The following is a 27,203-nucleotide window of genomic DNA, read 5'->3' as shown; positions in this document are numbered from 1 at the left end:
AATAACTTTGCCATATCTAATCTGTTCAGGCCTTTTAACATTTTGAATGTTTCTATGAGATCCCCCCTCATTCTCCTGAACTCCAGGGAATACAGACCAAGAGCTGCCAGACGTTCCTCATATGGTAACCCTTTCATTCCTGGAATCATTCTTGTGAATCTTCTCTGAACCCTCTCCAACGTCAGTATATCCTTTCTAAAATAAGGAGCCTAAAACTGCACATAATACTCAAAGTGTGGTCTCACGAGTGCCTTATAGAGCCTTAACATCACATCCCTGCTTTTATACTCTCTACGTCTAGAAATGAATGCCAACATTGCCTTCACCTTCTTCACCACCGACTCAACCCTGAGGTTGACCATTAGGGTATCCTGCACAAGGACTCCCAAGTCCCTTTTCATCTCTGCATTTTGAATTCTCTCCCCATCTAAATAATACTCTGCCCATTTATTTCTTCCACCAAAGTGCATGACCATACACTTTCCAACATTATATTTCATTTGCCACTTCTTTGCCTATTCCCCTAAATTATCTTAAGTCTCTCTGCAGACTCTCTGTTTTCTCAACACTACCCGCTCCTCCACCTGTCTTTGTATCATTGGCAAATTTAGCCACAAATCCATTAATCCCATAGTCCAAATCATTGACATATATCGTAAAAAGCAGCGGTCCCAACACCGACCCCTGTGGAACTCCACTGGCAACTGGCAGCCAGCCAGAATAGGATCCCTTTATTCCCACTCTCTGTTTTCTGTCGACCAGCCAATGCTCCACCCATGCTAGTAACTTCCCTGTAATTCCATGGGCTCTTATCTTGCTAAGCAGCCTCCTGTGCGGCACCTTGTCAAAGGTCTTCTGAAAATGCAAGTACACCACATTTACTGCATCTCCTTTCTCTACCCTGCTTGTAATTTCCTCAAAAAATTGCAGTACGTTAGTCAGACAGGATTTTCCTTTCAGGAAACCATGCTAGCTTTGGCTTATCTTGTCATGTGCCTCCAGGTACTCCATAATTTCATCCCTGACAGTCGATTCCAACAACTTCCCAATCACTGATGTCAGGCTAACAGGTCTATAATTTCCTTAATGCTGCCTCCCACCCTTCTTAAATAGTGGAGTAACATTTGCAATTTTTCAGTCATCCGGTACAATGCCAGAATCCAGATTCCGAATTCTAAGGAACTCTGGAAGATTGTTGCCACTGCATTCACCATCCCTGTCACCTTTCATAAATTACTCTGCTCTGTCGAAATACTCTGAATTTCTGAGCCCATGATGTCTCAGAAATTTGGCAGCTTCTAGACTCATTAATTTTTCCAAGCTTTTTTTCCCCACTCATTTAATTGACTTCCCTGAATTTATTAGATTCATGGTTCCTATGACTACATGTATGTTATTTGGGTTTCCACTGTGTATTGAAAATTTGTTTATGGGATTACTTCTCTGAGGAGATGTTTGGTACGCTTCAGAACAACTATTAGCCAAATTATATTCACCAAGGTTAGACTATTGAAGTCAAGATGACCAGTCAAGTAAGTGATGTGAATATTTCCTGTTTTAAAACATATCAGCTGTATTCTAATAGTTTATTGTACAATAGTGTTACCTAAGAATATAAAAATTAGATTCCTTTATAGTCTGCACTTTATTTTATGAATGCAACATTAGGAGTTCTTCAATCTTTTATGCTGGTAGGTTTAACAATTTGTGAGTAGAGAGCTTATAGAATCAATAAACATTTTATTTGACAAAGACAGAAAATACTGTGGCTCACTTCACATAAAAGTGCATAGCTGTGAAAATGTTACTCTCCCTGGCATCAATGGATCATCTACTTTAAATATACCCCAGTTGCCCACTTCCATCATGATTATTCCAGCATCTTTATTGCAACTGATTTACTATCTGAGTCTTTGTCTTTTTTAAATTTTCCCCTCCTTGAAGCTGAAAGTAGAATCTTGCTCAGATCCAAAAACTTTCCACATCATTTATTGAAGTAGTTGCTGCCGCTTGGGGCATGCTCAGTAAGTACTTCCTGTTTGCAGTGTTCGGAGGAAGGGAGCTCCATAAGTAATTAGGTTATCGCTTATTGATGTTTTCTCAGCAAAGCAGACTCCTGAAGGCCTTTGATGGGGTTGACTTTCATATCAAAAAAAGGGGATTACTGCAGAGCAAATTGTGAAACAAATTGCTTCCAGCATTGTGATTTCAGGCAGTTCAGATGATCTTGCAAATTAAGAACACATTATACTCTGAGAATGGGAGCACTCTCTGATACAAAGGAGATATGAATATTGAATAAGTTTTCCATACTGCAAGATAGAATCTAGCTGAACTGAGGAGGCAGGTACAAAGCAAGAAAATCTTGAATGCAAATACAATGTTAGGATTCATTTCGAGAGGACTAGAATATAAAGAACTAGGATATAATGCCGAGGTTATGTATGGCATTTGGGCCAACGTCCACACGGGGTTTGCAAATTATTCTGGGAATGAAAGGGTGAATGTATGGGGAGCATTTGATGGCTCTGACCCAGTATTCACTGGAGTTTAGAAGAACGAGGGGGATCACTTTGAAACCTATTGAATATTGAAAGGCTGAGATAGAATGGATGAGCGGAGGATGTTTTCTATAGTGACGGAGTCTGGGACTAGTGGGAACAGCCTCAGAAGAGGGGGATGTCCCGTTAAAACCTTTAAGACAGAGATGAGGAGGATTTTTTTTTATCCAGAGGTGTTAATGTTTTGTAACTCCAGAAAGTAATTCAAAGAAATATGTGACGTGGTGGTTTAATGACATATGCCATTCACGTACTTTTACATATAACCTGTAGTGAATTATGTGAACAAAGAATGCTTAATCAAACAATATATTTACAATGTTACTCAAATATTTTTTAAAACATTAAATACACACATTAAATTGCAGTGTCCAGATGTGCAAAGCTGATAGAGACCTATCCACACAGACTCAAGGCTGCCAAAGGTGCATCTTCAATATTCAATATTCAAGGTGACTATTCAATATTCAGGAGGGATAGACAGGAAAGAAAAGGAGGTAGGGTGGCATTGCTGGTTAGAGAGGAGATTAACGCAATAGAAAGGAAGGACATTAGCCGGGAGGATGTGGAATCGATATGGGTAGACCTAACACTATGGGTAACACAAAGGGGTAGAAAACGCTGGTGGGAGTTGTGTACAGGCCACCTAACAGTAGTAGTGAGGTTAGGGATGGCATTAAACAGGAAATTAGAAATGCGTGCAATAAAGGAACAGCAGTTATAATGGGTGATTTCAATCTACATATAGATTGGGTGAACCAAATTGGTAAGGGTGCTGAGGAAGAGGATTTCTTGGAATGTATGCAGGATGGTTTTTTGAACCAACATGTCGAGGAACCAACTAGAGAGCAGGCTATTCTAGACTGGGTATTGAGCAATGAGGAAGGGTTAGTTAGCAATCTTGTTGTGCGAGGCCCCTTGGGTAAGAATGACCATAATATGGTGGAATTCTTCATTAAGATGGAGAGTGATATAGTTAATTCAGTAACAAAGGCTCTGAACTTAAAGAAGGGTAACTTTGAAGGTATGAAACGTGAATTAGCTAAGATAGACTGGCAAATGATACTTAAAGGGTTGACGGTGGTTATGCAATGGCAAGCATTTAAAGATCGTTATGGATGAACTACAACAATTGTTCATCCCAGTTTGGCAAAAGAATAAACCAGGGAAGGTAGTGCACCCGTGGCTGACAAGGGAAATTAGGGATAGTATCAATTCCAAAGAAGAAAAATACAAATTAGCCAGAAAAAGCGGCACACCTGAGGACTGGGAGAAATTCAGAGTCCAGCAGAGGAGGACAAAGGGCTTAATTAGGAAAGGGAAAAAAGATTATGAGGGAAAGCTGGCAGGGAACATAAAAACTGACTGTAAAAACTTAGTAGTAGTAGTAGTAGTAGTAGTAGTAGTAGTAGTAGTAGTAGTCATACTTTATTGATCCCGGGGGAAATTGGTTTTCATTACAGTTGCACCATAAATAATAAATAGTAATAGAACCATAAATAGTTAAATAATAATATGTAAATTATGCCAGTAAATTATGAAATAAGTCCAGGACCAGCCTATCAGCTCAGGGTGTCTGACCGTCCAAAGGAGGAGTTGTAACGTTTGATGGCCACAGGCAGGAATGACTTCCTATGATGCTCTGTGCTGCATCTTGGAGGAATGAGTCTCTGGCTGAATGTACTCCTGTGCCCACCCAGTACATTATGTAGTGGATGGGAGACATTGACCAAGATGGCATGCAACTTAGACAGCATCCTCTTTTCAGACACCACCGTGAGATAGTCCAGTTCCATCCCTACAACATCACTGGCCTTACGAATGAGTTTGTTGATTCTGTTGGTGTCTGCTACCCTCAGCCTGCTGCCCCAGCACACAACAGCAAACATGATCGCACTGGCCACCACAGACTCGTAGAACATCCTCAGCATCGTCCGACAGATGTTAAAGGACCTCAGTCTCTTCAGGAAATAGAGACGACTCTGACCCTTCTTATAGACAGCCTCAGTGTTCTTTGACCAGTCCAGTTTATTGCCAATTCGTATCCCCAGGTATTTGTAATCCTCCACCATGTCCACACTGACCCCCTGGATGGAAACCGGGGTCACCGGTACCTTAGCTCTCCTCAGGTCTACCACCAGCTCCTTAGCCTTTTTCACATTAAGCTGCAGATAATTCTGCTCACACCATGTGACAAAGTTTCCTACCGTAGCCCTGTACTCAGCCTCATCTCCCTTGCTGATGCATCCAACTATGGCAGAGTCATCTGAAAACTTCTGAAGATGACAAGGCTCTGTGCGGTAGTTGAAGTCCGAGGTGTGAATGGTGAAGAGAAAGGGAGACAAGACAGTCCCCTGTGGAGCCCCAGTGCTGCTGATCACTCTGTCGGACACACAGTGTTGCAAGCACACGTACTGTGGTCTGCCAGTCAGGTAATCAAGAATCCATGATACCAGGGAAGCATCCACCTGCATCGCTGTCAGCTTCTCCCCCAGCAGAGCAGGGTGGATGGTGTTGAACGCACTGGGGAAGTCAAAAAGCATGACCCTCACAGTGCTCGCTGGCTTGTCCAGGTGGGCGCAGACACGGTTTAGCAGGTAGACGATGGCATCCTCAACTCCTAGTTGGGGCTGATAGGCGAACTGGAGGGGATCTAAGTGTGGCCTGACCATAGGCCGGAGCAGCTCCAGAACAAGTCTCTCCAGGGTCTTCATGATGTGGGAGATCAATGCCACTGGTCTGTAGTCATTGAGGCCGCTGGGGCGCGGCGTCTTCGGCATAGGAACGAGGCAGGATGTCTTCCACCGTACAGGAACTCTTATAGATATGTGAAAAGAAAAAGATTGGTTAAGACAAGTGTAGGTCCCTTACAGTCAGAAACAGGTGAATTGATCATGGGGAACAAGGACATGGCAGACCAGTTGAATAACTACTTTGGTTCTACTAAGGAGGACATAAATAATCTTCCGGAAATAGTAGAGGACCGAGGGTCTAGTGAGGTGGAGGAACTGAGGGAAGTACATGTTAGTGGGGAAGTGGTGTTAGGTAAATTGAAAGGATTAAAGGCAGATAAATCCCCAGAGCCAGATGGGCTGCATCCCAGAGTGCTTAAGGAAGTAGCCCAAGAAATAGTGGATGCATTAGTGAATATTTTTCAAAACTCTTTAGATTCTGGATTAGTTCCTGAGGATTGGAGGTGGCTAATGTAACCCCGCTTTTTAAAAAAGGAGGGAGAAAGAAACCGGACAGTTATTGACCGGTTAGCCTAACGTCGGTGGTGGGGAAAATGCTAGAGTCAGTTATCAAAGATGTGATAACAGCACGTTTGGAAAGCAGTGAAATCATCGGACAAAGTCAGCATGGATTTGTGAAAGGAAAATCATGTCTGACGAATCTCAGAATTTTTTGAGGATGTAACTAGTAGAGTGGATAGGGGAGAACCAGTGGATGTGGTATATTTGGATTTTCAAAAGGCTTTTGACAAGGTCCCACACAGGAGATTAGTGTGCAAACTTAAAGCACACGGTATTGGGGGTATGGTATTGATGTGGATAGAGAATTGGTTGGCAGATAGGAAGCAAAGAGTGGGAATAAACTGGACCTTTTCAGAATGGCAGGCAGTGACTAGTGGCATACTGCAAGTCTCAGTGCTGGGACCCCAGTTGTTTACAATATATATTAGTGACTTAGACGAGGGAATTAAATGCAGCATTTGCAGATGACACGAAGCTGGGTGGCAGTGTTAGCTGTGAGGAGGATGCTAAGAGGATGCAGGGTGACTTGGATAGGTTAGGTGAGTGAGCAAATTCATGGCAGATGCAATTTAATGTGGATAAATGTGAGGTTATCCACTTTGGTGGCAAGAACAGGAAAACAGATTATTATCTGAATGGTGGCCTATTAGGAAAAGGGGAGGTGCAACGAGACCTGGGTGTCATTGTACACCAGTCATTGAAAGTGGGCATGCAGGCAGTGAAAAAGGCCAATGGTATGCTAGCATTCATAACAAGAGTATTCGAGTACAGGAGCAGGGAGGTACTACAGCAGTTGTACAAGGCCTTGGTGAGACCACACCTGGAGTATTGTGTGCAGTTTTGGTCCCCTAATCTGAGGAAAGACATTCTTGCCATAGAGGAAGTACAAAGAAGGTTCACCAGATTGATTCCTGGGATGACAGGTCTTTCATATAATGAAAGACTGGATCGACTAGGCTTGTGCTCTCTGGAATTTAGAAGATTGAGGGGGGATCTGATTGAAACGTATAAAATTCTAAAGGGATTGGACAGGCTAGATGCAGGAAAATTGTTCCCGATGTTGGGGAAGTCCAGAACGAGGGGTCACAGTTTGAGGATAAAGGGGAAGCCTTTTAGGACTGAGATAAGGAAAAACTTCTTCACACAGAGAGTGGTGAATCTGTGGAATTCTCTGCCACAGGAAACAGTTGAGGCCAGTTCATTGGCTATATTTAAGAGGGAGTTAGATATGGCCGTTGTGACTAAAGGGATCAGGGGGTATGGAGAGAAGGCAGGTACAGGGTTCTGAGTTGGATGATCAGCCATGATCATTCTGAATGGTGGTGCAGGCTGGAAGGGCCAAATGGCCTACTCCTGCACCTATTTTCTATGTTTCTGTCTACAAAATACTGACTTGAAGATGGTGAATACTTATGCAATCAATTATTTTGTGTTTGATATTTGTAATTAATTTAGATCACTTTGTAGTGAATTGTCTTTACTTTGACACGAAAGAGTCTTTTTCTGTTGATCAGGCAAATTAAATTGACTGTGATTCAATATTGAAAAACTATTGTGACGAGAATACACATAAAATTAAGATGTTTGCTGGCCTGGGCTAGCATCAGTGGCATCAGCAGTTGGTCTGCCACCTGCCCTCAGGGGAAGGAGAGATAAGGAACAATGGAGCAGCGTCTGGAGATGTGTAATGAAGGGACGTGGGAGAGAGAGAGCTGTCTGGAGCGGCTCCCCCTTTGAACCCTGAACTGTTTGAAGTGATGGACAGGCGATACCCCAGCAGGGGGATAAAAAGGGACAGGTTCGCTAAGACAGACACACGCCACCCGAGGTAACGAGACCCTGGAAGCGGTGCGCCTCTCACGAGTGGGTGAGAAGTACCAGACAACGCCCGGGGTGGAAAGGTACGATCAGCGGGAACCCAGTGTGTGTCCGCCCTTGCCTGGGTGCCGGGTTCACTGCAGAGGATCGACCGCATCTGGAGGAGGGGTCACAGTCGGTGACCTCAGGTGACATCACCAAGGCCCCGCCCAAAAGTTGCTTGTGAGCAATCTCGCCGGTCTGTGAGTGAAGCCGTTCTGAATGATCAGTTGTTCCTGTTCTCTCTCTCTCTTCCCCCCAGGTTGTCCATCACCATGGCAACGATTACTGCAAACTGAACTTTGAGTCACTTTGAAATTTGGTCATTTACCCCTAGACAACGATAGAGCTTGATTGATGCTGTTATCTTAATTCTTTGCACATGTGTGTTTATCATCGCTGAACTGTTGCATTTATTATCCTTTCGATTACTGTGTTGCTTGTTTCTTTAATAAAACTTTCTTAGTTCTAATACTCCAGACTCCAACTGAGTGATCCATTTCTGCTGGTTTGGCAACCCAGTTACGGGGTACGTAACACTATAAAACATGAGAACTTCCAAGAAGTAGGGTGGATGGGTGAAGAAAATATATATGTGTGTGTATGTATGTATATATACAGTATTCCACATAGTACTTCTATTATATCGATATCCACAGAATACCAAATTTTAAATTGTCCCATTCAGGCGTAAAGACTTAATCGCTGTTGAGGATTCCTTACTCTTGAGGGATAACGTCTTTCCTGACAAGGGGGTTCACTCTGCTTGGTGGGAGAGACTTGTGGTTGTGAAACAATCTCAGGTTCTGGGGCCTCCTCTGTGTTGGCTGTAGGAATTTTGTCTGGAACTGACAGCTCTGGACACCTTTCTTCTCTATAACAATTGACTCTGCTCTCCTCAACTGATCGATGCGTCATCTCCAGATGACATCAGACACAATCTCCACTTTGTAAGAGAGTAGTCAAGTTCTGTTCTTTATATTTCCAAGTGTCCACTTTTGATCACATCTATAGTCCCTCGCCAGGACTGCTTGTCCAGGAGCGAAACATCAAATCTCCTTGTTTAAGGGGCTTTCCGTTTGTCTCAGCTGTTTAATCCTTCATTTTCCTCTGAGATTGAGTTTGAGGAGATCCAAGCTCGAGTGCAAGGGACAACCCAGTTTAGCATAGCCGGTGAATTGTTGGTTGTGGAGCATGCTGCATATGATATGCAAGGAGGAAATTGACGAGCTTCTGGTTCAGTGTTAGTGTAATGTGTTCTGCTGACTTTGCTCTCAGTGTGTTCTCCAGTGTCAAATTCCATTTTAATTAATTTGCCATTCACTTCTGGTGTAAACTATATTCTTTGTCTATTAAGCAACACACATAAAAATTGCTGGTGAACGCAGCAGGTCAGGAGGTACAGTCGACGTTTCAGACCGAGACCCTTCGTCAGGACTAACTGAAAGAAGAGATATTAAGAGATTTGAAAGTGGGAGGGCAAGGGAGAGATCCAAAATGATAGGAGAAGACAGGAGGGGGAGGGATCTGGAAAGTTGATTGGCAAAAGGAATATGAGAGGATCATGGGATGGGAGGCCTAGGGAGAAAGAAGCGGGGATGGGGGATGCCCAGAGGATGGGCAAGGAGTATAGTGAGAGGGACAGAGGGAGAAAAAGGAGAGAGAAAAAAAAAAATTAATAATAAATAAATAAATAAATAAATAAATAAGGGATGGGGTACGAAGGGAAGGTGGGGCAATGGAAATTAGAGAAGTCGATGTTCATGCCATCAGTTTGGAGGCTATCCAGATGGAATATAAGGTGTTGTTCCTCCAACCTGAGTGTGGCTTCATCTTTACAGTAGAGGAGGCCGTGGATAGACATGTCAGAATGGGAATGGGACGTGGAATTAAAATGTGTGGCCGCTGAGAGATCCTGCTTTCTCTGACGGACAGAGCATATGTGTTCAGCGAAACGGTCTCCCAGTCTGCGTCGGGTCTCGCCAATATATAGAAGGCCACATTGGGAGCTCCGGATGCAGCATATTACCCCAGCCGATTCACAGGTGAAGAGTCGCCTCACCTGGAAGGACTGTCTGGGGCCCTGAATGTTTTAATTCCACGTCCCATTCCCATTCTGATATGTCTATCCACAGCCTCCTCTATTGTCAAGATGAAGCCACACTCAGGTTGGAGGAACAACACCTTATATTCCATCTGGGTAGCCTCCAACCTGATGGCATGAACATTGACTTCTCTAACTTCCATTAATGCCCCACCTTCCCTTCATACCTCATCCGTTATTTATTCATTTATTATTAATATTAATTTTTTCTTCCTCTCTCTCTCTCTCTCTCTCTCTCTCTCTCTCTCTCTCCTTTTTCTTCCTCTGGCCCTCTCACTATACTCCTTGCCCATCCTCTGGGCTTCCCCCCTCCCTCTTTCTTTCTCCCTAGGCCTCCCATCCCATGATCCTCTCATATAATCCTTTTGCCAATCAACTGTCCAGATTCCTCCCCCTCCTGTCTTCTCCTATCATTTTGAAACATCGACTGTACCTCTTCCTATAGATGCTGCCTGGCCTGCTGCGTTCACCAGCAATTTTTATGTATGTTGCTTGAACTTACAGCATCTGCAGATTTCCTCGTGTTTGCGTTGTTTGTCTATTGTTAGTTTTCATGTTATTAATCTCAAGACTACCCAGTCCTGTGTCACTGACTCTCATCATTCCTGACCGCAACTCACTTGTCTCTGTGGCTGCTGTTACCATTCATACAGTGATTTCAACTGCTCTTTTAAACGTGAGTTGTGCTTCAGTTAGGACTCATTTTTGAATGCTTTCCTATAAGATTCCACAAACTAACTGATCTCTCGGTGTATCTATAAGCCCATCACTAAACTGACAATGCTGAGACAATTTCTTAAATGCAGCCAGGTACATTGAAATGGACTCCACTTCCTTTTGTTTCTGCTTATGAAACCTAAAGCATTCTGCAAACAATAATGGTTTCAGTTCTAAATGTTTCATTACTTCACCATATCATCAAAGCTCATTCTGGCTGGTTTGGTTGGAGCAGTCAAATTTATAAGCAAAAATATGTGCTTTTCCTCCTGTTGCACTTAGTAACACTAGTACTTCCTTTTCATTGGCTATTTCATTTGCTTCAAAGTACTGCTCAATTCATTCAGTATACACCACCCAATTATCTGCTATGCAATCAAAAGTGTCTATTCTTCTGATGTAGCCAGCCATTTAGGCTTTTAAAAAAATTTATTATTAGTATCACCTGGTACTCGCTGTTTATGAAACTGTGAATTTCATCCGTTTTCTGCTTTCTTTTTAACTTGACCATCTTTCTTCCTTTGCAAAGAAACACATACTGCGCATTTTTGTAACTTGACCATCTCTCGCCCCTTGTAAGAAAGAAATGTACTTCATTTCAATAGGTGGGTAGTCATCTTGGGTTCATTTTAAAGGTTACTCATCACCACTGTTATGTTTTGTAAATCCAGAAACTATTCGAAAGAAAAACACTGGAGCCAGGAGGTATGTGTCCACTTTGTTTTACTTTAGTGAGGCATGCACATATGACGTGGTGGTGTCATAATGTATGCCATTCACATACTTTTACCTATAACCCATAATGAATTATATAAACAAACAAATAATATATTTACAGTACTACTCAAATATTACTGAAATATTAAATTCATAACAAGGGAATGTGTAATCTGTGGAATTCATTGCCATAGATGGCTGTGGAGGCCAAGTCACTGGATATATTTAAAGTGGAACTTGATCAGTTCTCGATAATTAAAGGCGTCAAAAGTTATGAGGAGAAGGCAGGAGAATGGAGTTTAGAGGGATAATAAATTGCAATGATGGAATGGCGGAGCATATTCAGTGAGTCAAATGGACTAATTCTGCTTCTGTGTCTTATAGTCTTATGGTCTAAGATCAGAGCAGGCAGGATACTCCTTGTAGACTGAAACAAAAGGAGTAAATTGTAAACAGAATTTGGCAATTGTTTCTTGTAACAATTTGATGATTCACCTCCATTACACTGGCATAAATCAATAAAGGAGGCAGATGCATTTATGAAGATTTTCATTCATCATACTATAGTATTTTCCAAAAAATAAATTTAGTAAAATAACTGATAGTATATTAATTTTTGAGGTGACTCCTGCTTAAGTATTCACAAGAATATTGGAAGTAGAAATGACAGGAGTTTCACCAGACTCTTCTACAATAAAATCCTTGTTCATTGGTGATTATTATTCAAATTAAGCCATGTCCGTGACCTGCCTCTTAAAATGATTAGTATTCCTTGCTGTATTCTGCTCCCTCCTAAAGGATACAAAATTTGCAGATGTTCCTGTGACCAAGGAATACTTCTTGACAGAGTCTTTTATTCAATGTGATTTAAAGCAAGCTGAAACCATTTGATCCAGCGAATGTTTCTTTGAAGCTTAATATTGCAAACCCAAGATTAACAGGAAAAGTGGAAAGAAAAATAAATTAAAATTAATACAATGTAAGAGTTGAGCTTGGAGCAGCATTAAGTAACTCATCTCATTTTCATTCCTATAGAATTATATTATAGACCTGTCCCCTATTTTTTTGGTTGTCATCTTAGTAAAATACATGTCATTACTTTGGTTAGTATAATTGTTTTTTATATTTGAAGGATGAGAGGACTGTTACTGATATTTGTAAAATGTTCTATCCATGTAAACAAATACTTAAACCCTCAGGACAACCAGTGAGTAGCATTTATACAGTCTCTTTGATCTTTATAAACCTTTATAAAATTAATACTAGAAAGAGCAAACCATATCCAATCTTATTAATTTCAAATATAGAATGATGGGCAGGCTGGTTTCCAACAAGATGCTATATTTCCTGGGGTAACACTTATGATTGTTGGTTGCTGAATAAATTCCAGTCAACTAACTAGGCTGAACTTGCACTTTCACTGACAGTAGATGTATTATTTTTCATTGTTTTTTTTTCTGCAAGAAGGTAGTTACTGATTATTGGAGCATAATTTCATTATTTACGTAATTGCATTCCAAATATTGAAGGGATAACAGCTCTGACAGTGAGCTGACAGTTGCTTTTAGATTCCATCTCCAACATTTTTGCACCTCCTGAGAAATCTGGAAAAATTTTCACTTCCCGTTGTAGAAATGGCCCAACTTTCCTATTTGGGAATTTCTGTACTGAGTTGCTATTTTTAGGCCCAGGGAACATGCTTCAAGTTTACTTCTGAGTGGTTGACTGGATCCCCTTGCATTTGGGGACTTGTAACTGATTAAAGGGCTTTCAAATTGTAGTGGTGCTGGTTAGTGTTGTGGAGTGATGATGGGCGTTTTTGAGTCCCTCTGGACACTTTTTAAATTTTAAGTTAATGCATATATGTTCCAATTCATTTTATAAATAAACCACGTGCATTTTTTTCTCCAGGAGCCCTATTGTTATTAACATGAGGCCCATGCGGATTAAAGCAAAGATTTGCCTTAAATACTATCTCTAAATGCAATAGGTCTTTCTTCCCTATTGCTGGCAAATTCTTAATATGTTGCAATAAACAGCAGAAGAAGAAAGCATGCCTGAAAGTATGCTGATCACGGGAGAAGAAATGGGCATGCTTCAGTGGCTCCATAGAGCTGCTTTCTCGGTTAGACAATCCTTCTATTATACATGACTGAAAATCGCAGTTCAGCACAAACAAGTTGTACATCAAAACACTTTTCCACTGCAGTTGAGTGAAATATTGATAAGTGCTGATATAAAGTCATCAGTCCGGTTTTTAACTAGCAAACTGTGCTGTGAATTTTGACAATTAAGTGCTTCTTAAGTTTGTAATAAAGAATGGCAAAACAAAGATTTTTTTTTAGCCTCAATTAAATTCTCCATTCTAAACTGTACAAAGGCTTTTTCTATTCATCCCAGTGGCTGCACAGGTTAATGGGGAGATTTACTGGAAGCTATGAATCTATAATTAATGCTGATTTGATTTGTCAGTTGTATGTCTCTCAGATTGGTAATTTTCTTGATAATTCTTTCTCTTTGCAATCTACACCCACTGTTCACTCTTTTAGGTACCTTCCGAACCTAACAAAATGACCACTAACTGTGTGGTCAGGATCTTCTGTGCTGTAGTCCATCCATCTCAAGGTTCAATATGTTGTGCATTCAGAGATGTTCTTTGGCACACCACTGTTGTAAGGTGTGGTTGCTTGAGTTACTGTCACCTTTCTGTCAGCTTGAATCAGCTGACTTGTCTCATTGACAAGCCACTTTCACCCACAGAAGAGCTGCTCACTGGGTTTTATTTTAGTTTTTACACCATTCTCTCTAAACTCTAGAGACTGTTGTACATGTAAATCCAAGGAGATTAGCAGTTTTTGAGCTTCTCAAACCACTCTGTCTAGCACCAACAATCATTCCACGATCAAAGTCACTTAGATCACATTTCTTCCCCATTTTGATCTTCAGTCTGAACAGCAACTGAACCTCTTGACCATGTCTACATGTATTATGTTGTTGCTACGTGATTGACTGATTAAATATTTGCATTAATAAGCAGCTGTACCTAATGAAGTGGCCGCTGAGTGTTAGCTTTAGTTGAAGCCTGTTTTACTGAAAGCAAACACAGCGTATATTGGAAACCTGAAATGAAAACACAAAATACCCGAAAGACTCACTAGCTCGGGCAGCATTTAGAAAAAAAAGATAAAAGCAAGTTAAAATTTCAGATTAGTGAACTTTTCCAAGATGTACTCATGTTAACAGAGTGGGCAAAGCCCTGAGGAAGTTCTCAAGAAGTCGAAGACTTAAGATCATTGGCAAAAGATTAGAGAGGGGTTAAAATTCTTTTAATACTGTATTTTAAAATAATATACTTGCTTGAATAATTTTAGATAGGAGTTGACTGGTGATGGAAGATGAGCGACTTCGGGATTTGCAGAAAAATGTGGGATTCTGGGCATAAAGCTTGACTGCGCAGTTAGACCATAAGACGGAGGAGCAGAATTAGGCTATTCAGCCCATCGAGGCTGCTCTGCCATTCCATCATGGCTGATTTATTATCCCCCTCAAACCCATTCTCCTGCCTTCTCCCCATAATCTGATGCCCTGACTAATCAAGAACCCATTAATCTTTGCTTTAAATATATCTAGTGACTTGGCCTCCACGCCGTCTGTGGCAATGAATTCCACAGATTCACAATCCTCTGGCTAAATAAATTCCTCCTCATTTCTGTTCTAAATGGACACAGCTCTATTCTGAGGCTGTAACCTCTGGTCCTGGACTGCTCCCACCTCTTCACATACACTCTGTCTAGGCCGATCAATATACTATAGGTTTCAATGAGATCCCCATTCATTGTAGTAAAATCTAACGAGGCAAGCCCAGAGCTATCAAATGCTCCTCACATACTAAGTCTTTCATTCCTCGAATAATTCTTGTGAACCTCCTCTGGACTCTCTCCAATACCAACACATCTTTTCTTAGATAAAGGGCCCAAAAGTGCTCACAATACTGCAAGTACTGTTTGACCAATATATTTGTTGATTTTTTTTATTATTGTGTTTTTTTATCTTATTATGTTATTCTTTGTGCTGCATTGGATCAGGATAAACAATTATTTCATTCTCCTTTACACTTGTGTACTGGAAATGACATTAGACAATCTTGAATCTTGAATTTGGCAATACCTTGATGGAAGTCTGAGGTGCTGACACTCCCCTTTAGAATTGTTGAATTTCCTCTGAGATCTCCCTAATTTCTTGCAAGGTCGGGCAAGCAGTTAATTTGTGTTTAGTATTGAGATTATTTCCTGCATGCACCAGAACTAACACCTCAGTCCCCTAGTGAAAACCTAGTGGCATACAGTCTAAGCTTGTTAACGTGCAGTCATTTTGCTGCTGATTCTAATGGAGAGGACGGTAATGGTGGACGGCCCTTTGGAGGAGCAGGTTATTCCTTTGGAGTAGGATATATAGGAGTAGGAGAGCTGTTTCTAAATTGAAAATTTTGTTTGGAAAGGCACTGTCAACAAGAATTGTCCAATTTACTCAATAGCAGTGAGTACTGATAGCCTTGCTTGTTATTATAACAGAATCTGACCTATTTATCTTTATCAGAACAAGCATCTTCAGAATTTATTACCTTGGTTAAGAAAAAGCAGGTAAAGAGGAATGTAATAACTACATCAGTAAATGATTTATTATAGTTGGGAATTGTGGCTTTCATGTACTGGGGGTTGTCAAAAATTGCTAATAGAAACCCAAGATCCTCCTGTGCAAGAATATTTGTTTTTATTTTCAGATTAAATTTTATTTAAGGGATTTAGACTGGATTTTATATGTTACGTGAAAGCAGTAAAAAGCCAAAACTAAACCCTCATAAATCAGTAAAAACATCGGGAGTAGACGGTCACATCCCTTGCATGTTTAAATACATTAATTTCCTATGGCCTTTCAACCTCTACAAAAAGACTCACTCACTGCTGGAGGGGCTGAGGTGGGTAAGCTATCTGTGCAAGAATTAACCATGGACAATTTAAAATTATTTTTGTCTTGAAGAATTGCCATTGTGAATTGACATGAAAGCAGAAGGAATACAGAAGAGGTAAAAAAGAACACTACAATAAATTCAGCATTTGCCTTTGTGAAATGAACAAGATTGTCCAAGTGTCAGACCGCAGTGCTTAAAAATAATCCCTTTCTGTAACCAACATCCTTAAATTTACCAACACCTTTCAGTGAGCTGCCTTTCAATGCCTGTAGGCTTTCTCCTCAGAATCATCCACAACTTCACATCTGGGAGAATCAGTTTCATTTTATATTTGTTACTTTCAACCATCTTTACAGCAAGTCAGGCTTGAAGATCAATTACACCTTACGAGTTATGAGAAAACAACACATCTTTATGGTTGACTCTGTTGAATATTATAGCGCCCAGATTATAATTTGAAGATCTCTCAAGAAAATGTTCTAACACTCTATAAGTGTCTGGGGTGAAGAAATCACTGATGAGACAATAGATATTTCCTGTAACTATATATCTCTTTATATTATGAACGATCCCATTGATTCCAGGTTATTAGTATCTTACAAAGGTGTTGTGCTGTCTTACTATGTTCCTCTCCATGCCATTTGCTGGAATTTTTCTGCCTTGGAATAAATACCAAAATACAGAATTTGGCTTGATTCTTGCAGATATGACTTCCCAAGTCTAGCATTTCTTTTGCAGTGCTGCTGGTTCTGAACCAACAAACAAGGTATGAACTTAGAATGTGTCACACTTTATTTAGAATGTAGAGCAGTACAGTGCAGTGACAGGCCTTTTGGCCCATCACTTCCGGTCTAGATGGCATCTGCTGCGGTTGACGTCTTCTGGATAGAGCATGAAACCGTATATTTCACTTCTTTTATGTCTTTTTTGTTTTTTGTCTTGAATGTGATTCTGGAACTGTTGAAGCCTGTGATTTGTAGATTGAAGATCGTTTGGGTGTTTCAGCGTCTGCAGTTTCCGAAGCGATTCCGGTAGGCAGAAGCAGCGTGTGGGAACCTTGTGGCAAGAACGCAGCAAGCCGATGTTCAACTCCATTTTGCAATTAAAGTTTCCATTGTTCGCCAATTAAGGCAGTGAGGGAGATTGAAATGCCAGTTGCCTGCCATTTTATCGCTGGTGAGATCATTCTGCATGGAGATGGAAGACTGACTTTTTATCATCAGTGGAATTACTCTGCTACGGAAAGGGAGAATGTCACCCAGATTTTCTGCAATTCGGATGTGGACTTGGACTTTTTTAATGTCTTGTGTTTTTTGTATTTGATGTTCTTTGCCCAATCTTTCTCTTTTTTTTTGTGTGTGAGGGAGGAGGATTGGGGGGGGGCGGGGTCGATGTGCCTGTTGCATTTTTGTTCGTTTTTTTGTGCTGGGAGGAGGGATTTGGGGGTTGGTGATCGTGCTGATTTTCTTTACTTTCTCGGTTTCATGGCTACCTGAAGAAGAATTTCAGAGTTCTATACTTTGATAATAACTGAACCTTTGCAGACATCCCACCCTGCAAAAACTCATTTCAGAGTGGTAGCACCATCAATTTGTGGGAGAGTTCCGGGAGAGGTGGGATGTCTGCAACAGAGTAGCTCCTTAGCAGAAAAATAACGTTAGCTAACCTAATGAACGAATGACACCTGTTAAACTCACCTCAACATGTCTTTTAGTCTTAACCCATCATGGGCAATAGAAAAGTCACTGTTGCAAACAGTGCAATGAGCAACATTGTCATTATTTTTGACCCCTTTTAGGCAGGGGTACACTTTAGTGTAGTCTGGGGTGACGTACGTTTTATATTTTTTTTTTGGAACACTCTGCCAGTCTGACTTTTTTTGGAACTCTCTCGTTCTTGCTCTCCCTCGTGCGCTCTCTCGCTTGTGGTCACTCTCACTCGCTCTCTCTCATGCTTGCTTTCTCGCTGTCGCTCTCTTTCTCTCGTGGTCGCTCTTACTCGCTCTCTCTCTCGCGCTTGCTTTCTCTCTCTCGTGGTCACTCTGACTCGCACTTGCTTTCTTGCTCTGGCACTCTCTTGCGCGCTCGCTCTCAAAAAAATTAATTTCCATGGAATTGTATATAATTTGCGGGCATCAGGGAGCCACTGTTAATATGCGGGAGACTCCCGGAACTTCCAGGAGAGGTGGGATGTCTGCCTTTGATGCCTGTGCTGAGCATGATGCCAACTTAAACTATGATGTAAAGGATTCAAAGAGCATTTATTATGAAAATATGTATGCAGAAAACAGCTGTGTGATTCATCTTCCCACCGACAGCCTTAAAACAAAGAAAACCATGGAACCGGTTCAAAGAAAAACATCAGACCCCCCCCCCCATGCGTAAACAGCAACAACGAGCAAAAAACGTGGAATATAAAACATCATATCACAAAGTCATCAAAACAGTGCATGGATGTTCAGTTCCAGTTCAGTTTATTCTAGTGTTGTGCTGTTTGTTGTCTCCAGGCTGCAGAGCCCTCCACACCAATCAAAATAGCAACAAAAAAGGAGCACCAGAAACACATCATAACCATGAGCCCAGTCCACAAACTGCGTCAATTAAATCTTGCCCAAGACCCAAAACTCTGGCAGAGAGAGAGAGAGACTGTTCAAATGTAAGTGTCGTCCTCCAGCATCAGTGAGGGAGAGAGGTCACCCGCTCACTTTCTGCTCTCGTCATTGTTGATTTCAGTCTTCCTCGATACTTTAATGGAAAGTTTAACCCACATGGCTTTATTAATGTGTCAATCAGCCAGAAAATTCAAGCAAAGAAGAGCCAAGTCATTGGCTGCGAATTGGTATTGGTCAGTCTGTGCTCCTCCACAGGGCCAAGTCATTTTGAAACCCTGCATTGAATTGTAAAATCGAACATAGAGCAGTGCAGGAAAGAAACACACCAAATGCCTGCTCCTGTGCTGTACTGTCCTGTCTTGTGAGAGGTTTGCCCCACTCCAAGTTCCTACAGTGATTTGCATTTTGAATTCCACTCATTTAGATTTGCTAATAACAAACGGTTGGAGGAATTAGTGTTGCTGCCTCACGGCTCCAGAGATTCATATTTGCCTCTGATCTTGAGTGTTGTCTCTGCAGTGTTTGCACTTTCTCCCTGTGACGATTCAGCTTTCCTCCAGCCTCTCTCACTTTTTTCAAGTCCCAGAGATCTGCTGGTGGGCTGACTGTCAGCTGTAAATTAGCATTTACTGGGTTAGTGGCATGAACAATCAAAGGGGACTTGGTGAACTTGTGTAAAAATGAGTAGGTTTCTCGAGTTAATGGAAATAAGGAGTGAGGGAATGGGACTGATGGGACTGGGAGCTGGCCTGATGGGTCGAATAACCTCATTGTTATAATTATAAGATGTAAGCAATTTTTAACATGTTTAATGTAAATATTAATCCGCCTCTCAACTATTGGAGAAACTATTTGAACTCCAAAAGCAAAACAAAAAGTGCTCAACAATACTAAATCTATTACATTCTATCTTTTCATTCTTAGAATTTTCTATATTTTTACAAACATTCCTCTGCTTTTTATTTTTATGAATCTACATGATTTGACATCATACATCCTATTTCGCAGTAATTTCTCTGATATTCTCTTCCTCAGTCTTTAAATCTGTTCAACAATGTCTTGTTGGTCCCATTCTTCACTACAGTCCCAGAAGTCTCATTGCCTTGGGATTGCCGTTATCTGTTCATAACCCCAGTAAATTAAAGGTCAAAACATTTTGAGTTTAGAAATGCAATATAATTTTCAACTAATAGCACAAATCACAAAATATCCTTATCCAACAGGTAATTAAATAATTGCCAGTTATAGGAAAGAGAATGATATGAACATTTCTTTAAAGAAGGGTAGTATATATATCAGAATATTCCCCTCCCTTCTTCTATTCCCCACTCGGACCTTTTATTTCTTCTCACCTGCCTTTTACTTCCCCCTGGGTCCCCTCCTCCTTCCCTTTCTCCTGTGATCGGTCCACTCTCCTCTCCTGTCAGATTCCTTCTTCTCCAGCCCTTGACCTTCCCCACTCACCTGGCTTCACCTATCACTTTCCAGCTAGCCTCCTTCCCCACCTTTTTATTCTGGCACCTTCCCCATTCCTTTTCAGTCCCAAAGAAGGTCTCAGCCCGAAACGTAGACTATCTATTCATTTCCATAGATGTTGCCTGACCTGCTGAGTTCCTCCAGCATTTTGTGTGTATTGTTTTGAATTTACAGCATCTTCAGACTTTCTTTGAGTGTATTGTATTTCATACTTTGCATTTATGACTATGGTTAATAAATCAGAGTGCAGGTGCAGGATTCTTTTCCCAGTTTGTGTGTGTTGTTTTATATCAGACAAGTGTTTCCCAGTTTTCACATGATGTGCCATGCATTGGTGGGACATAAACCTATCTTTCTTAAGGCTTTCAGCATCTTGGCTTGTTGTCAGCAACAGATGCAACCTGACAGCATAGACATGTTTGTACATCTGCCACTGCACAGTGTGGCTGGCTCACATTTGGAGAAAAATTATTAAGTATCGTGATTCCTTTAAAAAAAGGAAAGTGCAATAATTTGGTACTCACAAAATGCCAAATATCGACCTTTTAAATTTTAACATAAAATAAATTATTGTGCTTATTTCATTTCAAACATTGCATTTCAATTTTAGAGAAGGTGATCAGTGCTCAAGAGTCTACTATTCCTGCTAACTTCTGCTTTCTTCTGTTAGGCTCCCGTACAGTGGCTACTTCGGCGGCGTCTCCGGATTGAGCAGGGAGCAGTTCTTAAAAATAAATGGCTTCCCAAATGAATACTGGGGCTGGGGCGGTGAGGATGATGATATTTATAACAGGTATGGCAGTATTTGAATCATTGCTGTCTCTGACTTAACGCTGGAAGCATTTGGAAAAGATAACGTGAATACTGGAATTATAAGAAGTTTGGTTGTGGTTTAATTTGAAGCCCATTTAATCGTGCTGTCTTTATCTCCTCGGTATGAATGTTACAGTATCGGATTTTAGCTTGGATTTTTCTTCCTGGATTTAGAATCTAAGCTATTTGTCTTTATTGAAGCAATTTTTGAGCAGCTTTAATTAATCCTGCGTCATATGGTTTATTGCTTTCTCTTTTGTCTAGTCTCTCTAAATCATTCACTGCTATATCACTTCTGTGAATACTGTGGATTCCAGTTAATTGGGCCATTGGTTAATCAGGGCAGCCACTTATTTGGGACAACTCTTAAAGAACAAAAACTAATCGAGAAAATAGCCAGAATTCCCTTTGTTTACTTGTGACACTGCTGTTTAATTGGGACAGGAGAATGTCGCCCAACACTTTCTAACTAGCGTCAGTTGTGTGCACTTGTGTGGCTGTTAGATACCACACTGTGCTTAGAGAAAATAGTTTTTAAATAGTGTCAGTTGCGTACTATCCATTTTAGCCAACGGATGCTGATTCAAAAAGCATTGCGTTTTGATAACTTGGATTGCAAAACTACTTCATGCAGGAAAACAGTGAAGCCAGTCCATTATTTGCAGTAGGTGTCTGCGCTGACTTTGTTCATTTACAGATAATCAAAAGGACATGGCAGCCTACACTGGATAAATTCCTCTGTCGATAACTACTAAGACACAGTTTTATGGTACTGTAGTAGTAATTGGTAGTGTTCTAATTTGTTCTGTATTTCATTTAAATGCATAATTTATTACTCGGTGAAACAGTGGTTTATTTTTAAATAACTTCTGTAACTATTTCCATGAAACTTTGGTTAATCAAGGCCTGTCATTTAATTGGACCAAAATGTACTGATCACGATGTGTTCTAACTAACTGGAATCCACTGTATCTGTATCCGCAGTGACGAAAGAAGTGATAGCTCAGAACCTGCACTGTGAGACTATTTATGCTCATTTCTGTGACGGGGACATCTGATAGCAGCCTCTGAGCATGCATGTGTGGTTGACCATGGAAATCGAGAAGTTGCTGTCACTGATTCCCTAATACTGCATGGAGTGCACTGCTGCCACTTCCTCCTGCATTGTGGAAACCAATGAACTGATGGGAACTTAAACTATTTACAAGCCAGGTGCAGGCTTGCTGAAGGACAGTAAAATTCTTGCAGATTAGGAGCAGTACTTATTATCCAATTGGCACATCATACCTTTAAGGACTTAATAACTTAAGAAATTTAAGGTAAATCTGCCACTCCAACCTTGTATTTCATTTTTCCAGCATTCTTTTTGTCTCTCCTCTGGGTTTAGTTAATCTCTTCCTATTTACACCTTTGCCAGGCAGACGGTATCTACATCACCCTGTGTTAGTCTGCACCATCAGCACTCGTGTTGTTCATTCTCTCCCAGTCTCCAGCCTATCATAGACTTACCTTTTCATCTCTCCATCTGTAGAAGGAAAGAATTCGCACGGAGTCTGGGCTTTACCTTCAGAACAAGCTCTCTCTTTACTACTAACTGACATCAACAGGGGTGTCACTGGTCCTAAAAAGAGTGTTCCCTGAGCCAAAGTTTTCATTATTCTTGTACTATTACTTATATATATTGCCCACTATCTCCAGCCTGCCTGTGCTGTGTATACATAGACTGAAGTAAGCCTTGTTGTAGTGTCAAGCTCCAGCGTCTGTGTTGTGTGTGAGCTGTGTGCTGTTTTGCTTTCACTTCATATGTACGATGGAAAGCTCCAGTCTCCCTCCGCAGATGCTTGCCTGAACTGCTGAGCAATTTCATCATTTTCTGTTTTCATTCGACATCCTGCTGAATGAATTTTGACAGTTGTTAAGTATATTAAGCCATAACTACTGCTTAAGAATTGCCTCACTCATTTTAAAAAGCATAACTTAATGTGTTGAAGGGAATTTCTTGTAATATATAAAATTCTATGCCTTCCTAAAATAAAAGTATCATTTTATTTCGATATTTGTTTTCAGTATTACAATTTCCATCTAATAATCATGTTATGGATGAGGGGGTTTGGAGAGCTATGGTTCATGGGGCTAGGCAGAAGAACAGGTCAGCATGGACTAGATGGGCCAAAGGGCTTCTTTCTATGCTGCAGTGCTCTGTGACACTATGAATGTTGCAGTCTTTATTTTACTTTTTATAAAATGCTTAAAAGGTTAATAATGCTGCTTTCTATCTCATGGTTTGCTGTCTGCGAGAATTCTTCAGATATCTTTGCTGTTCAGTCAGCTTGTTGATATCACTGTTGGACCAGTCAGGCCCAAAAGCTGAAACCTGATGACAACTGGCCTCACAAGCTATGCCACAGAGATTACTAGATCTTTAGGCAGCTTTTATTCAAGGTCAGCAGAGAGCACTGTGACATTTATATAATACTGTGCTAAAGCCATAGGCACAAATATATAGCTAGGGTGCCTAAGACCTTTGCGCAGTACTGTATTTTATGACTTTCCAGTTACCAAATAACACTTGATAGTACTAAGCTGATACAAAGCTAATTGCTCTTATTTCTGTTTCCCAACCACCTTCCTATTGTAACCAATATACAGTACCATGCAAAAGTCTTGGGCACCCCAGCTATATATATGTGCCTAGGACTGTAATGTACCCCATTATCCACTATGACAGATATATTATCAACAGAACATTAGTATCAATGTGAGCACTCAAGTGGGTTGTGGAACTGACATGATTGCTCTGCAGTTTAGCAGAAGTGTTTCTGGCCATGAAAGCAGTGTTACCAACACTAAACAATTGATTATAGGGAATGTTGAAGATGATGGAAGCGAACTGATGCATAACTATTTTTCACAGTTACAAATTTGAGGACACAGACTTCTAATCATAAATCTGTGACAGCTTCAGAGTAAGGAATGTAGCCAGCAGGCCTCTTGGGACTGGAATCATCTATAATTAGGAATGATTCCAGCTGATTCACAGATTGCTTTCAGTTGAGTAATGTATGATCTCTTAGCCAATATGTACAAACTTCAGTAATTGAAGTTATTATCTTGAATTGATTATGCTTTTTTAAAAGCTATGACTAATGTATTATTTGAAAGATTATTATTGAAAGATTATTATTTACAGTAGTTAAAACTCTCTGATTAACATTGATGGGGCAAAAGCAAAATTAAGTTAAATCACCAATACAGAAACAAGAGTAATCCATTTGACCCCTCACATGCACACCGTCATTTCAAGAGAATCTTTTTCACATCTCAGTTTTGAATGCTCAGCATCTTTCTATGTTCCTAAACCTTCATTTTGGAGTTGGCAATTAAATAACCTCCACTTAATGACCTCACAAGTTGTCTATGCCAGGGAGATTACTCAAAACGTTAGATTGAGAAGGATTAGCTCTTTGGTCCAAAATATCTGTCATAATGGGATATTCTTTTCGTGAAATTCATCTTCTTTTACTGAGTGTGCAAAGATTTTGAACCTGCCACAAGCAGTACTGAAAGAGGAAAGATCTCCTTCATTAGTGTTTTTCAAGGCAGTTTACAACACTATGGGAAATGCAACTAGGTTTTACACAGAGCTCACAAAATTGAATTCAGTAGATAACCAGGTTATTTAATTTGGTGGAGAGAGAGTGCAAATAAATAGTGCACAAAGGAGTCTGGATGTTCATGTGCATAAAGCACCAGGGGTTAGCAGTAGTGCCATAACATAGTTAGGAAGATAATTGGCACCATGGCCTTTACAGCAAGGGTTTGGAGTCTGGAAACAAAGGTATTGAGTCAGCTGCACCTTTCCTTATTCCCTGTCACGCACTGTTGAACTTGAACTGTCCCAACTGTTGCCAACTGTCCTGTATTTGCCGGGACATCCGTATATTGGGCTAAATTGGTTTGTCCCATACGGGACCGCCCTTGTCCCGTATTTCCCCCACTAAGGTAGAGCGTTCCTATGAAATCTTTCGTGCCAAAATGGCATGAAGCAAAGAAGCAATTACCATTAATTTATATGGGAAAAATTTTTGAGCATTTCCAGACCCAAAAAATAACCAAACAAATCATACCAAATAACACATAAAACTGAAAATAAATAACACTAACATATAGTAAAAGCGGGAATGATATGATAAATACACAGCCCATATAAAGTAGAAATAATGTATGTACAGTATAGTCAGGAAGATGAAGGCAAAACCGATTTGTGGGGAAAAAATTGGCACATACGCGCATGCGCACACAGGTACCCGTGCAAGGCTTCATGGTCATGGTGGTCTTTCCCGGGGTAAAGTGTCCCAGGATTTGACTGCTACTTTTGTCCCTTATTTGGGAGTGAGAAAGTTGGCAATCCTAACTGTAAAAGACATGTTGAGGTGAGTTTAACCCTACTTGAACATCCTCCCCCCCCCCACCCCGGTCGGGCGGTCAGCAAGAATATTGTCAATATTATACTGGTCCGGGGTGCAGAAAAGTTTGGGGACCCCTGTTGTACAGGGTGTTGATAAGGTTGCACTTTAAGGACTGTGCACAGTTTTGGTCCCCTTATTTATGAAAGGATATTCTAACTGGAAGCAATCCAGAGGAAGTACATTCAGCTAATTCCTAGGTTGGGAGGGTTGTCCTATTTTAATCAACTAAAGAAGCTGGATCTGCATTCTGTGGAGTTTAGAAGAATGGGTGATGATTGTACTGAAATTTACAAGATCTTGTGGGGCATAAAGGGTAGATGTTGAAGTATTCCCACATCGTTTACAGGAAATTCAAGTAAATATACTATCAAAGTAGGTATGTATTACCTGGAGTCTCATTTTCTTTCTTTCTTTATTCATCTTTTTATTGATTTAAAATGAGCATAATGTAAATACAATCAAGAGGAGCGTTATCTCAAATATATCTATCAGTAATAATACAAACCGAGGTTAAGATAGATATTGTCAAAATCATAGATATTGCTAAACTAGTATAAAATATATAATAAAAAAACTGAAAACAGCAATTCTCCTCTTATCAGTTTATGAAAAGAAAATACAATGAGTTTTAAATGAAGAGGAAAAAAAACACTGCACTATATGGAAAAAAAAACAAAAAAAAAAGGACTGGGCGTTCCATTTTGAGGATATGACCAAAAAAAAGAAAGAAAGACTTTCTGATCAAATCTAAAACTTTGGGGGAAAAAAAGAGATTGAAAGAGTAATAAATCAAATTAAATGAAAATATTGTATAAAAGGTTGCTAGATTTGCTCAAATTTAAAGGCAGTATCAAATGTCCTACTTCTTATTTTCCCTAAACTTAAACAGGACAAATGGAGGAGAGCCAATAAAAGACCGTAGGTGGATTAGAATCCTTCCGCTTCAATAAAATAGTTCTCCTAGCCAGAACGGTCGAAAAGCTTGAGTCTCATTTTCTTACAGGCAATTACAGAAAGAAAGAAATACAATAGAATTTATGAAAAACTATGCATAAACAAATAAAGACTGAAAAACCACCAGCGTGATTAAAAAAAAGACAAAGTGTGGAAATAATAAAAATAAAAATACTGTGAACATGAGCTGCAAAGAGTTCTTGAAGCTAAGTTGTGAATCTCTGAAATTTACTACATCAGAGAACTGCAAGGGAGCATTACTGAGGACATTTAACTTGGAGGTTGATACGTTTTTTTCAAAGATTGAGGCATTGAGGACTATGTGATGCTGACACAAAAATGACTTAGGACCTGGGTAGATCAGCTCGTTATTGTATTGAATGGCAAAGCAGGCTTGAGAGCTGGGTGCTGTACTGCTGCTCCTATTTCTTGTCTCCTTTTTGAAACAAAACTATTTCTTTCCCTACAGATACTGCATGAAACGCTGAACACTTCATTCACTGGTTTTGTTCAGTTCAGATTTCTACTATCTGTAGTTTCTAGTTTTGTGTACTAGTTGTCCTCATTGCCAAAAATACTGTGCTGGAACTTTTGGGGGATTTCTGCCGTGTCTCCTCTCCAGTGTGGAAAGGAAATAAAGTTGTACTCAAACATGGATAGGCAGCCATCGATCCCAGGGGATCATGGGATTGCGCCTCTGG

The 27,203-nt window shown here is 40.4% G+C and overlaps 1 protein-coding gene across 3 annotated transcripts in view; it reads left to right on the top strand.

The window, feature by feature from the left end:
• b4galt2 (UDP-Gal:betaGlcNAc beta 1,4- galactosyltransferase, polypeptide 2) overlaps window positions 1–27,203 on the top strand; it is a 397,773-nt gene that overhangs the window by 313,964 nt on the left and 56,606 nt on the right. For all 3 annotated transcript variants that reach the window (XR_010019928.1, XM_063064452.1, XM_063064453.1), the window contains exon 5: window positions 20,937–21,059. Coding sequence is in view for 2 of the 3 variants with exons in the window: in XM_063064452.1 (XP_062920522.1) it covers window positions 20,937–21,059 (123 nt within the window). In the remaining variant the exon portion in view is untranslated. The remainder of the gene's footprint in view (window positions 1–20,936; window positions 21,060–27,203) is intronic.

This window comes from Mobula hypostoma, chromosome 12 (genome assembly GCF_963921235.1).
Source record: "Mobula hypostoma chromosome 12, sMobHyp1.1, whole genome shotgun sequence".
NCBI lineage: Eukaryota > Metazoa > Chordata > Chondrichthyes > Myliobatiformes > Myliobatidae > Mobula > Mobula hypostoma.
The sequence above is the reverse complement of the archived record's forward strand: the minus strand, read 5'-3'. Positions and strand labels throughout refer to the sequence as shown.